The sequence below is a fragment of the Caretta caretta genome, chromosome 1 (assembly GCF_965140235.1).
Source record: "Caretta caretta isolate rCarCar2 chromosome 1, rCarCar1.hap1, whole genome shotgun sequence".
Lineage (NCBI taxonomy): Eukaryota > Metazoa > Chordata > Testudines > Cheloniidae > Caretta > Caretta caretta.
Genome location: NC_134206.1, coordinates 242,369,383 through 242,387,569, shown reverse-complemented (window position 1 = coordinate 242,387,569; position 18,187 = coordinate 242,369,383). Strand labels below are relative to the sequence as shown.

General features: G+C 41.8%; 1 protein-coding gene across 1 annotated transcript in view; it reads left to right on the top strand.

The window, feature by feature from the left end:
- CACNA1C (calcium voltage-gated channel subunit alpha1 C) overlaps positions 1-18,187 on the top strand; it is a 706,039-nt gene that overhangs the window by 457,325 nt on the left and 230,527 nt on the right. The window contains exons 6-7 of the mRNA XM_048828634.2: positions 9,050-9,211; positions 14,962-15,146. Of these exons, the coding sequence (XP_048684591.1) occupies positions 9,050-9,211; positions 14,962-15,146 (347 nt within the window). The remainder of the gene's footprint in view (positions 1-9,049; positions 9,212-14,961; positions 15,147-18,187) is intronic.

The window sequence follows — 18,187 nt, the reverse complement described above, 5'->3', positions numbered from 1 at the left end:
GGAGAGCGGTGACAGTAGTGTCCCCAGAGGAATCGTGGCTCCACACTGAGAGCTGGAAGCCCATGCTACATCATGGGAAAGGGTATGACAACAGTCATGCTGACCTGCAAGCTCCCAAAGCTTCTGCACGCATTATACCTACCTCAGTGACAGCACAACTCTTAGAATCCCTGGTAGGGTAATAAATATCTGCATCCCTTCTGCCCAGCTGCATGTTAAAGGCACACTCCAGGCTTGATTCAAGATATTCTGCTAGTTAACTTACAGCATTTGTCCTGTGTTCGTGGCCAAAATAGTCTTCTAATGGCTTTCAATATGCTGTGTGTAGTTGGCTGCCACATTGCAGCCCGGACATGACTGAATTTTACTGATGCTATGTTATTTGCAAAGCATAATCTTTTAGGATGAAAGACTATATATACAAGACTTGTGATGGGGTATAGGTACCCCATTGTTTGTTGAATGATGAAGGGGTTAAACCTTCACTGGACTGGAATAGCTCAGTCCATAGGGGGACTGCCTTAGATGTGGGCCTGGAGAGAGGGGCAGAAATCTTTGGCCCTTAAGCAGTTGATGCGTGAAGCTGACAGCTGAGCCTCATGCACAAGGAAGTCACAAAACCCCTAAAGCTTCCAGTGGGGTAGAAAGGTGGTCCCAAGAAAGGGGAGTAGAGCTTTCTTCCAAACAGAGAGGAGAGATCTGGAGCCTAAGGGAGTGGATCATAGCACGCCCTCTTCTTTGTCCGTTCTTTTTCCTTACACAGGGTAAAACTGGGACTGCGTGGCCACCCTGCTGAGGGGAATTTTTATTGTGTGGTTGTTTCAGTTAGGTCGCCCTGACAAAAAGGGAACAATGAAAGATGAAGTGCCTCCTAGGAAGAAAACAGACTGAAGAAAGAGCTGGGTTTTGTTTTTGTTTTGCTATTCCTTCCTGGCTTAAAAGGATTGAGGTGACGACTGTGTTACAAGACTCTATAAGTATAAAATAATTGTATTCACACACACACACACACACACACACACCCTTGTTTTCTATTCTTCTCTTTTTGGGTAGATTTCAATTGGAAAATCAATTAAAAAAATTAGAAACCATAAAGAAGACATGACACCATGGAAGCACACGAATCAAGAGTATCCCATTTTACCAACGCACATGACTTTTTAAATGGTGTATGCTGAAATTACATTACTAGTCCTGCAACAACCAGTGTGTTCCATCCTGACAGTGTCCACCACTGCCTCTCCTTTGCCTTCTGCACCTTAAGCCAATTTTCTGTCCTGTGCCCTATTTTGCCTCCTACTCCATGACCTTAACCATTGAACTCTGATGTGAAACCTTGTCCAAATACTAGGTCTGTCGATTAATGGCAGTTAACTCACGTGATTAACTCAAAAAAATTAATTGTGATTAAAAAAATTAATCGCGATTAATTGCATGGTTAAGCAATAGAATACCAATTGAAATTTATTACATATTTTGGGATGTTTTTCTACATTTTCAAATATATTGATTTCTATTACAACACAGAATACAAAATGTACAGGGCTCACTTTATATTATTATTTTTATTACAAATATTTGCACTGTAAAAATTATTAACAAAAGAAATAGTATTTTTCAATTCACCTCATACAAGTACTGTAGTGCAATCTCTTTATCGTGAAACTGCAAGTTACAAATGTAGATTCTTTTTTTTTGGTTACATAACTGCACTCAAAAACAAAACAATGTAAAACTTCAGAGCATACAAGTCTACTCAGTGCTACTTCTTGTTCAGCCAATTGCTAAGACAAACAAGTTTGTTTACATTTACAGGAGGTACTGCTGACTGCTTCTTGTTTACAATGTCACCTGAAAGTGAGAACAGGCATTTGCATGGCACTTTTGTAGCTGGCATTGCAAGGTATTTACGTGCCAGATATGCTAAACATTCATATGCCCCTTCATGCTTTGGCTACAATTCCAGAGGACATGCTTCCATGCGGATGATGCTCATTTAAAAAATAATGTGTTGATTAAATTTGTGACTGAACTCCTGGAGGGAGAATTGTATGTCTCCTGTTCTGTTTCACCCTCATTCTGCATATATTTCATGTTATAGCAGTCTTGGATGATGACCCAGCACATGTTCGTTTTAATAACATTTTCACAGAAGATTTGACAAAACACAAAAAAGGTACCAATGTGAGATTTCTAAGGATAGAAACAGCACTTGACTCAGGGTTTAAGACTCTGAAGTGCCTTCCAAAATCTGAGAGGGATGAGGTGTGGAGAATGCTTTCAGGTGTCTTAAAAGAGCAGCACTCCAATGCAGAAACTACAGAACCTGAACCACCAAAAAAGAAAATCAACCTTCTGCTGGTGGCATCTGACTCAGATGATCAAAATGAACATGTGTCGGTCTGCTCTGTTTTAGATCGTTATCGAGCAGAAACCATCATCAGAACTTCTAGAATGGTTGTTTAGGCATGAAGGGACATATGAATCTTTAGCACATCTGGCACATAAATATCTTGCAAGGCCATCTACAACAGTGCCATGTGAACACCTGTTCTCACTTTCAGGTGACATTGTAAACAAGACGGGGGCAGCATTATCTCCTGCAAATTGTAACCAAACTTTTTTGTCTGAGAGATTGGCTGACCAAGAAGAAGGACTGAGTGGACTTGTAGGTTCTAAAGTTTTACGTTGTTTTATTTTTGAATGCAGTTATTTTTGTACATAATTCTACATTTGTAAGTTCAACTTTTATTATAAAGAGATTGCACTATGGTACTTGTATTAGGTGAATTGAAATATACTATTTCTTTTGGTTTTTACAGTGCAAATATTTGTAATCAAAAATAAATATAAAGTGAGCACTGTACACTTTGTATTCTGTGTTGTAACTGCAATTAATATATTTGAAAATGTAAAAAACAATCCAAAATTATTTAAAGAAATGGTATTCTATTATTTTTTAACAGTTCGATTAATCACGTGATTAATCGCGATTAATTTTTTTAATCACTTAACAGCCCTAACTTTTGAAAACCAAAGTATGCCATGTCCATTGAATTTCCATTATCCATCATGGCAGTAGTATCGTCCAAGACTCCAGAGGGTTAGTTAAGCTTGACCTCCCCTGCCTGAATCCTTGCTGTAGGACTATCCTGAACTAAACAGTGCAGTTCCAGGTTTTCCTTGCCACAATAATGAGGAAAGTTTCCAAGATTTTCCTTGCAGACCGTTTTAAATGTATTCATTTAAGATGGTCTGTGAGGAAAATCTTGGAAACTAGCCTCAATACATTTCCTGAAATGTATTTATTTAAAATGACCTGCATTTGTCTCTTGACACTTTGACAAAATAATGGAGTTATTTGTGTCACATTCCAATCTTCCTCTGAAATCTGGATCAAATCTGCTATGCTCTTACAGATATCAGTTAAGCACTCCCCAATTTCTTAGCCGAGCCCTGTGTATATTCACTGATGAACCCCCACCCTGTGGTGTGTTATCGATTATCCATCTCATGCTTTGGAAATGGTACTGTAATGGCTTTCTTCAAGTGGGTCATCACAGAGATGCACCTTAAAGAATGGTGCATAAACTGTACCATCCCAGGAGTAGACCCCAGAGCCATTCTGACTCAAACACCTCTTTAGTCTCAGTTCCCTCCATTTCGTCCTTGTTCCCAGGTGTTAGTTTTGTGTTGGACGATACCAGTAGCAAGTTACTACTGCCCATACCCCTCTCCCTTGCTTTCTTTCCTCTTCCTCCTGGTACTGGCTTAGCTGCTTGGCCAGGATAGGGGCAGGAGGAGAGCCAAGACTCTACCCATTCCACAGCCATTTCCCATTCACCTGCTCCAGGGAGTAAGTGGTGAGTAGCTCCGTTTTTTTCTGTGTGCCTGGTCCCAAGCCAAGGTGCAATGGGAGCTCTTACTCACTTGGGCAGGTATGTAGTCTGAATAAAAATCTAGCCCTGAATAAAGTGACAAGGAACTGAGGCAGGGAGTGCTGCGCGCTAGTTCAGACTGAAAGCTTTGTAGGAAAAAAATGGACGATTAATAAGATTAAAAGAAGAAAACACCACACCCAGTAAACCAGGTTTGGTCCAAAAGTAAAGGTAGGTGAAATTGCCAAAGAGAGCTCCTCTTTAAAAGGCCCAGTTGCCTTTTCTGAGACCAGCATTCTACTAGTTTCCCTGGGTATGTTTCACAGAGCAGCAGTGCCCAGGGATTTTTAATGGTCGGTCCAGTGTTCTCGGTTGAGCCACAGTGTCTGCTCCCGCAGGAGATGAACTGAGGACCCAGACTCCCACTCCCTTGACAGTGCAGGTCTTCAGGAGCCAAGCTTCTACAGAGTGCTCCTCTGCACACTACAGTAGTGCAGTAAAAGCCAGGGAGGTTGATTCTGTGAGATAATTCTGCCTTAGCTCCTGTGCGGGTTTCCAGTCAGGAATCTAGGTAGGGATCAGTCCTGCAAGGTGCTGAGCATTCTGCCCAAGGTGCAAAAAAGCGCGTAAGCACGTGCTTAACTTACCGTCTGTCAGTAGCCCCGTTGCCTTCAGTGGAATTACTCACATGCTTAAAGTTAAGAATGTTCTTAACTGTTTTGGGGCTAGAGTGCACCTCACAGGATTGATCCCATAGTCCTGAGGGGAATATACAGCACCAAGCAACTGCTCCCTGAATCCACCCCTCCCACCCCAGCTCTGGCATCCTAAACCTACAGAGGACTGTCCATAGCTTTGAAGAGGGACCATGCTGTATTTGACCCCAATCCCTCCCTTCCACAGGCATATGGGTGGTTTTGTACACTAAATCTTGCTTCTTTGCTTTCCTCTAGAAGGTCATAGGGACCTTGATCTGGCAAAAAAAAAGTGATGTTGTTCCTATATAATAAATATTTTTAACATTTTATCAGTGTACATAAATACTGTAGTCTGGGAGCCCAGAGAATGCCGCTAACATGTTTTGCTTGCTGAAACATTTATGGAGTTAATTTCAGGCAACAGCATGCAGCCACACTAGTCTGCTAAAGGTAAACAGAAGTGCTTTGGAAATAAACACTAAAAGGTGTTTAAGATCTTAAATTCTTACCAGAATAAAAGAGTAGGCTGAAAAATTACAAATAGTTTATTTTTGTGATTTCCCTTTCCTAGCCTCTACCCACCTGTCTATTTATCCATTCCTGAGAGCTTTTCAGAATAGGTACCATCCCTTCATGAATGTGTAAGAGTGTCTAGCACATTGTGGGGGTTTCCACAAATAAATAAATATACTGAAAAACAACAAATATTTGAACATCATTTCATATTCACTTGCCAGACCTAAGGACTCTCTACTTCTCCTGCATTAGTGAATGGCATCACTAACCTCTATAAAGCAGTGTAAGCAGTGGTACAGGAGACATAGTGGGGGTGCTGACGGTGGAAACCATGTGATTGGGTTGTTATTACTACTTCAAGCCAGAGGGCACGGCAGCACCTCCAGCATCCCTAGTTCCAGCACCTATGAGTGTAAAGATGCAGCTCTCCGCTCTGCCGTAGTGGGACAGTTGATGGTATTCCTCTTTTTTAAATCCAGAATCTGGAGTTTGGTCTTGCCAGATAACAAACCGTTCCAGTTTAATTTTAGAATGTATTTATGAGTAAATACTACCCATTTTCTCTGTTAGTGGCATATCCTGGCACCTTCTCCATGCCTGCAGGGGGAAACTGTAACTTGAATGGTTCGCTGTACAGGAGAATGGGGACTGGATGGGGCATAGCGTGGTGGAGTGGGTTCACTCCCTTGCATGTTGTGAGTTCCCAGTTTGGGTGAGCTCTGTGCATGGCAGCATGGGGAGAGTGGGAACAGATGGAGCTTGGGGCAGAGGAACAGTTTAGATGTGGTTTCTCCCATCCTCTCCTCCTCCAGGGGTTTGCAGGGGCTCCTCTAGCCACTGGCGGTCATAGACTCTGGCCTGCGGTGGAAACTTTGTACCAACTTCCCCCAATGCACAGACACATCTAACCAGTGGCAGCCCTCCTATTCAGGACTGGCACAGACCTCAGAGTTTGCCTCTTTAAGATTGAGACCATTTCAATGGCTTTTTTTTTTTAATTTTAAAAAGAAAATCTCTTTGTACTGCTGTTTCCACTGTCCTCCCTCGACTACTCCCATTCTTCTTTCTCTGCTATCCCTCTGTCTTTCCTCTGCCACTCCACGACTGGGTCCTCAGACACCCCTTGTGAGTCAAAGAGATCTGTTTGTGTTGCAGGGCTGCAGGAGCTCAGAAAAATAATACTGTGATAACTTGTCAACAATGCCGGACACATGGTGATAAATGTTGTGAGTGATTTTTTTTTCTCCTGCAAGTAGCTTCTGGCATTATTTTTTTGAGCTGACACCTCTAAAGTTGCTACGTTGTTAGCAGTTTTCAACTTCTAGAACCTCTGTGAATACTTTAACAGTAATGTGTGTACAATTTGCTAATTAATGGAATCATTTGGATTTGAAAACAGTTTGTCCTAATGGAATACTGCAAAGCACTTGCATTAATTCATGATAACATTATTCAGTAGCTTTTCTCGTCTTTTCTTCAAAGTTGGTTTATTATAGTAGAGAAGCTTGTTCTAAGTAACCAAGTAGAAGCCCATATAAATCTCTTGGTGATACCAGTTCTCCTGGGCTGTCTGAACTCCTTACCGTCTCCTGTTTATGATGAAAGCTTTTGATTTTTTACAACCACCACTTTAACAGAAGGTGCAATGGTTTGAACTAACATTGCCTACACAGTATATCTGCAGTATACTTGAGCACTTTAATGGAGAGGTTGATGATAGACATACATTTTGTATGTTTAAAAAGAGAGCACTTTTTATGCATCATCATGGTTATCTTTCCTCTCAAATGCTTTGGGGAAATCCTCTTATGAATGTTAAATAAATTAATAAAAATAATAATTAATTATTAATAATATAAGACTAGGGTCTTAGAATACTTGACCTCCAAGTCTTGACTACATTTAGAATTGGTGAGGCCTCTAAACTCATTGACAATTAAGAACTTCCTTTGCTTACTTGTAGGATATTATAAAGCCGCAAATTTTGGATCCTGATCTGAAGTTTCATAAAGTTGTTGGAATTAGACAAATTCAGGGTTTGGTTCAGACCTCTCTCTGCCATTTCCCATGTAGTGATTTTACATTGTGGAGTGGGAAAGTGGTTTTTTATTTTACTGTGAGATTCCTAAAAACATTTGGGATTAAATTTTTGTCTGGAATAAATTAGCACCATTCTCTGACATGAACTACAATTAATTTTCTGTATGTGCAGGTAATTCAGACTGGTGGGGTGAACAAAATGAGCAGTTAGAGAAAGGAAAATCATCTCTGACTGACTCAGAAAATAACTGATCTTCTAGGTGGCCATAGCCATATTTTCCTCCTGAGCATGGCTACACATCCATAGCTAATCTCCAGTGGGAATACCACAACTGAGCTGGCAGAACATCCTTCTCTAGTGTGAGGTGAACATCTGATAACATCAATATTGTATTTCATTTACGGATTACTATATGAGAAGCAGGGTATTCCATGCTGAATACAGCACACCTTGGGAGGGGGTGTGAATCATAAAACTGTAAACCAAGTGACTATAACCACTCAAGAAGTGCTCTCTGAAAATGGAATCAATATAGCGATAATAATACTGGGTGCTGGGATGATCAGGTGAGCAAATTAGAAGTCCCAGTCTGCTCTGTCAGTGAGAAGTGGTTTGCACGTAAATGTGAACATGCTTATTAAAAAATGTATTATCATCATTAGAATGCATTTAAATTAATTGTTAAAACAGTAGTAAAAACTTAAATGCCTAGATCTTAGACAATAGATTTGAAAAGTTAACGGTTATCGCAAGCTCCCTTGGTAGGTGTACAGCAGACATTTACAACTCAAGTCACATGTTTCAGAAATCACAGCTAATATCAACTTCTTTGATAAGATGACAGAATTTGTAGGAGACATGAATGGGTTAATTGAAGGATAACAGGTATTGCAAACCCTAAGGAGCTTATAATTGTGAACTGGCTGTTTCTCAGCTGAAGGATAGTAGATACTTAAGACATCCATTGAGAACCTTCTCCTCGCTCCCAACATTAATAGCATAATAATGTTGTGCTATTTATTGTATTTTCACCATCCAACTGAGGATTTATAACTTTGTAAACATTAGTGAATTTCCAGTAACCTTACAGTGTTCCTGTGATGTAGCTATTATTATTCGTGTTTTAGAAGTGCGGGAACGGAGGTACAGAGAAGTCCAAGGTGCTGAGAACCTTCAGGTCCCATCATTTTCAAATGGAGTTATGGATGCTCAGCACCCACTGCAAATCAGCCCATAAGTGACTTCCCACCGTCACGCTCTGTGGCAGAGCCAGAACCCTGAACCCAGATTTCTTGATTCCCAGACCTACAGGCACTGGCTTCCAATTGTCCCAGGGGGTGCTCAACCTCCACTTCCCCCAGGCCCCGCCCCCACTCCACCCCTTCATCCAAACCCCCACCCCCGCTCCGCCTCTTCCCACCCCCGCTCCGTCTCTTCCCGTCCCTGCCCGCCTCTTCCTTGCCTCTTTCCGCTCCCTGTCCCCAAGCGCGCCTCGTCCCCACTCCTCCCCCTCCCTTCCAGAGGTGGACAAGAGGCGCTGAGAGGGAGGAGGAGGAGTTGATATATCCCCTGAGGAACACCTTATAACAGAGTTTTGGGAATCTTCAGAAACAGCTTCTGTGTTCCATCCCAGAGGTGGTAGCATTCAGTGGTAGGTGAAACGATCCCTTCAGTAGTTTACTTTGTAAGTCAGGTTTGCTGTGGTAAGTTTGTAGAATACTCTGGGCTCACTCTGGATGAAAGGTGCTGTATAAATGTAAGTCACTATTATCAGTTTAGCAAATGCTGGGGGACAGGGATTGGTATTATATGCCCAATAAAAATGAAGCATTTTTCTGTAGTTTACAGTCCTCGATGGCTGTGTTAGCTTTGGCTTGTTCTCTTATTGATAGTGTTGCCTTCTTCCCTCTCTGCAGGTCTCCAAGTGGTTTTAAATTCCATTATCAAGGCTATGGTCCCCTTGCTGCACATTGCCCTGCTGGTGCTGTTTGTCATAATTATCTATGCCATCATTGGACTGGAGCTATTCATGGGGAAGATGCACAAGACCTGCTACTTAGTGCAAGGCGGATTACCGGGTAAGAGATGTGTTACATGTGGGGGAGTGGGTTGGAGGCTTGATTCACTGTTGCCCTGCACCTTGTGTAACATTTACTCCAGTGCAAAGAACATAAGCACATAAGAACGGCCATACTGGGTCAGACCAAAGGTCCACCTACCCCAGTATCCTGTCTTCTGTCAGTGACCAATGCCAGGTGCCCCAGAGGGAATGAACAGAACAGGTAATCATCAAGTAATCCATCCCTTGTCACCCGTTCGCAGCTTCTGGCAAACAGAAGCTAGGACACCATCCCTGCCCATCCTGGCTAATAGCCATTGATGGACCTATCCTCCATGAATTTATCTAGTTCTTTTTTGAACCCTGTTGTAGTCTTGGCCTTCACAACATCTTCTGGCAAAGAGTTCCATATGTTTACTGTGCGTTCTGTGAAGAAATACTTCCTGTTGTTTGTTTTAAACCTGATACCTATTAATTTCATTTGGGGACCCCCTAGTTCTTGTGTTATGAGAAGGAGTAAATAACACTTCCTTATTTACATTTTCCACACCAGTCATTTTATAGACCTCTATCATATCCCCCCCCTTAGGCATCTCTTTTGCAAGCTGAAAAGTCCCATCTCTCCTCATATGGTAGCCGTTCCAGACCCCTAATAATTTTTTTTGCCCTTTTCTGAACCTTTTCCAATTCCAATATGTCTTTTTTGAGATGGGTGACCACATCTGCACACCGTATTCAAGATGTGGGTGTACCATGGATTTATATAGAGGCAATATGACATTTTCTGTCTTATAGCTATCCCTTTTTAAATGATTCCCAACATTCTGTTCACTTTTTTGACTGCCATTGCACATTGAGTGGATGTTCTCAGAAAACTATCCCCAATGACTCCAAAATCTCTTTCTTGAATGGTAACAGCTAATTAAGACCCCATCATTTTATATGTATAATTGGGATTATGTTTTCCAATGTGCATTACTTTGCATTTATCAACACTGAATTTCATCTGCCATTTTGTTGCCCAGTCACCCTGTTTTGTGAGATCCTTTTGTAGCTCTTCGCAGTCTGCTTGGGACTTAACTATCTTGAGTAGTTTTGTATCATCTGCAAATTTTGGCACCACACCGTTTACCCCTTTTTCCAGATCATTTATGAACATGTTGAATAGTACTGGTCCCGGTACAGACCCTGGGGGGACACCACTATTTACAGCTCTCCATTCTGAAAACTGACCGTTTATTCCATCCTTTGTTTCCTATCTTTTAACCAGTTAACAAAGGATGGGAATAAATGGTCAGTTTTCAGAATGGAGAGGGTATCAAATGCTACTATTATGATCTGGTACTGTTTAAACATCCAGCAGGCAGTATCTGTGCACTGGTGTGTATATGACAACAAAAGGTGTAGAGCAATGATGAATTTGGTCCTGATAGTGCAGGGAGGTACTTGGGTGCTGCTGATTTACCAGCTAGAAGAAAGCAAAAACTCTAAGGTTTTGCTCCAAGATGCTGTGCTGGGTTTAGACAGTTTCACAATTTCCTTTGCACTATTTTGGGAATTTCGTGATTGATGTGTGTGTGTTTGTGTGATGCTGGTGTGAGTGGCCCTATAGACAGCTCTGGAATCAAAAAGAACAGTTTGCTATGGTATTTGTCTAATTTAGACATTTATATATCACCACTCACTGCTGAGATAAGTGGAAACTTGAGTTTCCTACACTCTGATTTTTGCAATTGTTTTAATGGGATTTTCCAGGTTTAGAAGGATCTAAAGCCAACCATCACCAGCTAAGACATTTTTAAACATGACTGTCTTTGTCCAAACTGAGGGCAAAATGATGGTAACACCCTTATAGTTAAAATGTTTTAGTGAACATTTTTTCTGCCACAATGCATTTTTCCGATGTAGGCCATGCCTGTGAGGCTGCATTAGGGAAGTGTGAAGTGCCCATTCTGAAAATGTGTCTGTAAGCTTCTGCCTATGGCTGCGAAAACAATGGATTTTTTGCTTCAGTGGCACGTTAAAAAAAATTTTTAAATTAGTTTTGGGTCAAACCAAAAACAATTTTTTTCAAAATTTCTTACACATCAAAAAGTTTAAAAAAAAATGTTTTGGGTCAACCAAAAGCTTCATTTTGATTTTGAGCTTTTAATAAAAATTGAAATTAAACTAAAGGAAATTTTAAAACAAAAAGTCATTTCAAACTGAAGCATCTCATTTCAGGAATGTTGATAGGAAGGAAATATTTTGATTTTTTTCAGAATTTTTTTTTAGGTTTTTTGTTTGTTTTTTTTTTAACCAAAGCAATCTGACTAAATTCATGAAAAGTTTCAGTATTGACAAATCTGCATTTTTTACTGGAAAAAGCTTTCAGGCCAAAAATTTTGCCCAGCTCTACTTCTGTCCCCAAAGAAGAGAACATGTAGCCTTTGGCATTTAAGGCTTTGGTATTTAAGTTTGCACCATTTTTCTGTTTACTTTATCAGAAAAATCTGCAGACGCCTTTAAACCAGGGGTGGGCAAACTATGGCCCTCGGGCCGCATCTGGCCCTTCAGACGTTTTAATCCGGCCCTCAAGCTCCTGCCGGGAAGTGTGGTCTAGGGCTTTCCCCACTCTGCAGAGCTCCCGGAAACAGCAGCATGTCCCCCCTCTGGCTTCCATGCGTAGGGACAGCCAGGGGGCTCCGCACGCTGTCCCCACCCCAAGCATCACCCCCACAGCTCCCATTGGCTGAGAATCAGGGCCGATAGGAGCTGCAGGGGCAGTGTCTGTGGACGGGGAAGTGCGCAGAGCTGCCTGGCTGCAACTCTGCATAGGAGCCGGCGAGGAGACATGCCGCTGCTTCTGGGAGCTGCTTGAGGTAAGCGTTGTCTGGAGTCTGGACCCCTGACCCTCTCCAGTGCCCCAAACCCCTGCCCCATCCCTGATCTCCCTCCCACCCTCCGAACTCCTCAGTCCCACCCTCCTGCACCCCAGAACCCCCCCGCCAGCTGCAGCCCTCACTCCCCCCACCCGCACCCCAACCCTCTACCCCAGCACGGAGCCTCCTCCCGCACCCTGAACTCATTTCTGGCCCCACCCCAGAGCCCGCACCCCAAGCTGGAGCCCTCACCCCTCCTGCACTCCAACCCCCAATTTTGTGAGCATTCATGGCCCTCCATACAATTTTCGTACCCAGATGTGGCCCTCGGGCCAAAAAGTTTGCCCACCCCCACTTTAAACAGTTCAACAGAGGGATATTTGTCCATAAACATACAATGTAATTAGGAATACAGCCAAAGGAAAACAAATGAAGATGAAGGAATGAACTGAACAGAAACATCCCTTTGTATTTTCCTTATGCGAGCCAGTTCCTTTCTCCTTCTCTGTTTTCCATGTTGATTCATCACCAGAATTGGGTTGTTTCCTTGGTCATTCTCTTTAAGCCTCATCTCTTCTCTAAGTCCTCATCCTTCAGAGTCCTTGTGGAAGCAGAAGCTATGCTTGTTAGGGCATCTTTATGGGCTTCACCATCACTGGCTTGTCGTGTTAGAGTGTGCGTCAAGGAGCACTGCACCAACAGCAATTGCTGGAGGCATTCTGCTTGTGAAGGAGAGAGGGAGAAAGAGAGAGAGTAGGCTGATTGCCTCCAGAGGACCAAGTTGCAAGAGTGTGACCAAGCAGCAATATTAAAACACCCTCTGCACAGAGACACAAGTGAGAGGGAAGGACCAGCAGCCTACATGCGAATATTTTCCAAGTGAGGCTTTCCCAACATAATGTAACTTTCCCTGAATTAGAACATTTAAATGAATTTAGCACTGTTGAAAGGTGCCTGAGTGCCAGCACTGGAGATAGAGTTCTCTAGCTCTCCACAATATAGGGAGCAAAAATGAAAACTCCTTCTATTCTGCCCCATAAACAGGACTCAACTTTGATATGGAGAAACCAGCTATAACGGTGAGAGTTTAGCTCAGTCTCCACAGCCCATCCAGTCATTGGCCTTTCTGTTGAGACTTCCAGCAGAGTTGTGAATTCCTGATGAGTGTGGTGGTGCTTTTTCATGTGGATGTTTGCCATTTGCAGCTGGGCTGAGACCTCCAGTTCATTTCCCATTGGCTAAAGCAATAAGACAGTAATGACTTTCTCACCAGCAGACTGAGTTGGATTTGAGTCAGCAACATAGAGTTGAACAACTCACCTATTCTATAACGACTCCAGGCCCCAAATATACAATACTGTAAACTTTAATAACTACTATCATGGCAGAGGAGTTTCTAATCTATGATCAGCCCTTCCCTTTTCTCTCTCAGGATGTGTCTGTGGTTAGAAAGGAAGTTATTCTGAAAGTAAAAATGAATTAGTGGGAGGAATCCTGCACACGAAATCCATTAGGAAATACCTCCTAAGAAAATCCAGTAGACTGTCACTTACACATCTACGCATCTGCTGTTTATCATTTGATTTATTTGACCTGAGCATCAGTGATCACCGTGAGATGCTGGGTACTAATGACTCTATCTCAGTCACAATCATATAGCGAAAAAATATCATACAGAGGGAAATTGCCACAAGAGTTCCTTAGTTTCTACCTTCTTATAAGGTCAGCAAATTTCAATTGCTAGAAAATGTACTAGAACTGTAATGACCTGCCATGGATTTTTACGCTCTGTTAATATATATATATATATTATCTTTCTCTATGGTAACTACTGACGAGGCACCTCATTCTGATCTTCCTACTCCTGATGTACTTTGGCGTAAACACTACCAGAACTTTTGGAAATCTCACAAGAACAAGCTGTCTCATGAAAAAGATAGTAGCAACAAATAAAATAGATAGAAACAAACAAAATAAACCCCCACATATCTATTTTAAATGTAGGGCCTTATCTTGCAGTCCTAATTCAGGCAAAGCTCCCACTGCTTTCAATGGTAGCTTTGCCTGAATAAGGACAGCAGGACTGTACTCTTACTGATCAATCACTCTCATTACGTATTGCTATGGTCCCAATATTAGTATTTGTGTTTATTTGTATGTATTAAAATGTTTTTCATGAGCTTTTTTTTAATGCACTGGAGAGTTGAAACAGATGTGTAGCTTGGGTTCTTAATTTTACAAATTGGGAGAAACCCCAAACCTATATAGAATAGGCAGGTGATTAATCAGAAGTTATGGTCCTGCAGAGCTTCTGAGCATCACAGGACCTGTGGATAACATTCTGCAAAGCTTCTGAGCTCCAGAAATGCATCACAGCAGTTTAACATTAGTCCAGCATCCCTTAGCAACTCCATAGCACTGAAGCCTGAAGCTTGGTTCCTTTGAGGTAAGGTGTTCCACAGGAAGAGAGCTTCAGTCAGTTCAGTGCTAGGGGACATAAGTGACCTTAAGTTAACCCAGACTGCCCGTGAATATGGAAATGGAAAATTATAGTTGCAGTGTGCACACCAAAGAAATGCAACTGATGTAACCTAGCATCTCCTCATGTATGAGTGCACTCTTTCTTGTTTCTGGAAGGTTGTATATTGAAAAACATAAATGACAATTTTGATTGTCATAATTGGTAACTTGTCTATCCTTTGCAAAATAAAAAAGCCAAACCAAAAAATGCACCGGCGCCTGGTTAAAACCAATACAATTTTTGGTGGTGCCTTCAAATAATGTGTCAAATGCACTGCAAAAGTCTGGTCTCAAAAGCAAGTATCCTTCATTTGCCTTTCCAGTGACTCATGCAGTACTTAATAATTCTCTCATTCTTGTTTTCCCATCATTTATGATACACCTGCAGAAGAGGACCCCTCTCCTTGTGCTCCTCAATCAGCGCATGGACGGCAGTGTCAGAATGGCACTGTGTGCAAAGCAGGATGGGAGGGGCCCAAGCATGGCATTACCAATTTCGACAACTTTGCCTTTGCCATGTTAACTGTGTTTCAGTGCATCACTATGGAGGGCTGGACAGATGTCCTTTACTGGGTACGTATCCGAAAATGACCAATCCCTGGGACCAATAGTGCTGTCCTGCCATGCTGAGAATATTGGGCTCTGGCTTGGTCTTTATTTTGCTCACTGGTTATGTGTGGTAATGGGAGGGTTAATAATATATGGCTTTAATTAATTTAGTGTGTCAATGGGATGACATGGAAGCTGTTAGCTGTCATATTTTTAAAATTTAAATGTGAACTTTCTATTATATTAAAATGTTAAAAGATGGCAGGTGGCATTTTGGTTTGAGAATCTGCAATGTACCTTTGTTGAGCTGGGTGTCATTGAGTGACCCTCCCGATGTGTCAGCTATCTCACACCAATCCAAATTACTAATGCAGCAATATTTCTAATGAGTAAAGATAACCATGTAGTGGCATTGCTGTTAACAAAGGCACTAGAATGAAAAGACCCATGGATTTCATCGGGAAGTTCAGAAAATCCTTCTAGATCTGCACTCTAATCCTAATTATGAACGTCATCCTGACCCTAATTCTTACCCTGATCCTAATTCTGATATTGACCTAGATAATGACCTGAATTTTTATCTTGATCATGACCTAAATTCTATGTTTAATCTTGATGTTAACCTTAAAATTAACTATCATCCTCACCATAGTCCTAACCTGGAGACTTGCATTCAGTTTCCTTTGGCTTTTTTAGTCCCATAGTGTAGTTCCTGTTATGTTTGGGGACCTGGTAAAAGCATAGTAGTCCAAAATAAGGATTGATCTTTCATTATAAACTGGACCTACCTGGGCTCCTGAACTATGCTACTGCCTTGAACTTCTGCAGGGTTGCAGCATGGTTCAGGAACATGCTTAAAACATGATTTAGTCCTGACTATACTGTAAGAGTCTGGATTATAACTATGTTTAGAGACTTCTGTTCCCCCAGTATGATAGGAATTTCAGTGTAAATAGAACCTGAGGCTCAGTGCATAGTAGAATTAACACAAGAATATTCTAAGGAAAATAGGGAAAAGATCTGGATTGGGGTAAGCTTGTGCTGTTAATCAACACCCCCATCTCCTTTAAACTTGATCCTTAAACTGCACTCCACCTGCCACTGGGTTAGAGTTTAAAATATTTCTCTCTGAAGATTTAGAGTGTCTACAGTATATCCATTGCACACGGACAGGACTCACACAGATAATGATGGTCTTTTTACCCTTTTAAATTTAGATTAACCTTGTGATGCCAGTTCCCTCCTAGTGACTAAGATAAGAGGCAGAGATGAAAATATTTGAGAGCAATCTGGGTCTTGTGAAATGAAAATTAGATTTACTTGAAACAAGAGTATACATTAATAAAAACAGTGAAGAAAAACCTAAAACCAGAAAAGAAACCAGGCAAAATTTCTCAGTATTTGATACAAAGAGTATATCTGTCTGTCATATTTCAATAGTATCCATCACTATAGTATCTGAGAGCTGTATCTCTGGGTATTCGAGAGAGACTTACGGGCCGTTCAGTTGAGAGAATCCAAAGCAAGGTGACTAAGACAATCAGTAATAAATAGGGATGCACTTGTGGCAGTGTACACTGTTAATTCATATGAAATGAATCCCCCAAATTATCATTATTTTCTCTAACGGTAGGTTTTACAATAGACCCTCCCCGTGTCTCTACGCTCTTGGGTCCCTGCATCATTCACATGACAGGGTTTGAAACACTTGGGATACAGTCATCAGTTCTTATTCACCTAATATTAGGAGCCAAAAGCATATAGCCACCGATAAATGCTCTTCTACTGTGATTGCTACAGACTGCTTCATTTTTCATGGATTCCCTAGAGCAACCTAGCTTTTGGCTGTTGGGTTTTGGTTTGGTTTGAGCTACTTTCTGAAGTTATTTTTTTCCTTTCATACAGTACAGTATATCGAGGCCTCAAATTATAATGAATTGTTGAGTATTAGTTTTTCCGGACAACCCTGGAGCTCTTAGTCTTCAGGGTGTGGATATATAGAACACTTGCTTTGGAAGGAAAAAAATATGTTCTTCTTGTTCTCAGTTCTAAATTATTCCTAGACAAAAAATCTTAATTAAGCTCGGTGATAGGGTCTTCTGTGGCCGGGCAGCCTAGTGGCTAGATCAGTGGTCTTTCAGTCTGTAAGGCCCGAGGCCATAGTAGGGGGACCCAGACCCTCCCTCTCTACTGGGTCCCATCCCGGGGCCCTATATAGATCAACCCCTAAACAGGGGTAATGGGGTCTCTCATCCTAGCAGGGAGTTAAGCCCCACTTCCCCGGGCTACTTCCTACCATTCTCTTCAATTTGGGGCATGGCCCCGCTAGTCCAGTTGCCCCAAGTGCTGCGGCTTATTTGCAGCCTCCCCTTGGCAGGGAGCCCTTACTTGCCTCAAGTAGCTGCTCTGGATGGCAGATTTCTGAGCTGACCCTTCGAGCAGGCAGAGACCTCCTGCTTCCTCGCCAGTCAGCCCCCAACTGAGCCTGGCTCCCTTCTTTTCTCTACCCCCCGTCCCATCCAGGTCTGGCATTGGCCGCAGGTGTAGTGGAGCTGGGCTAGCTGCACCCAAAGGTTTTCTTTAACCCCTGCTGTGCCAGATGGCTGTTTCTCTGCTCCCTCACAAGCTGGAATTAAGGTTGTAAATATAGTATCAATAACAAAAGGGTAAAATCTCTGTAACTAAAAAATAATCCACACCATCAACTTCTGAAAGCCAGGTAATGCAAAGTTCAGGTTACACTTTAGAAAAAACACTAGGAAAAGGACACCAGAAATGATGGACATTTAGGGCTAAGGTGATTCAAAGAATCTTAACTGTGCCCTTGTATCCACACCACGGTTTGACTTTGTCATGTTATATAGATACATTGGCCACCATTAAAAAGTCTGTGTTTGTCAGCAGTTGCCATATAGTAGTATCTGAGATGCCATGATTATTTCGCGCTACTTAGAAGAGTGGTATTTGTATAGCAAAAGCTAACTTTCAATGTTAACTACTGTACACATCTATGACAAGTGTTATAGCTATAATAGTTGGCATGTTGAAACCCTATAAACATTGAC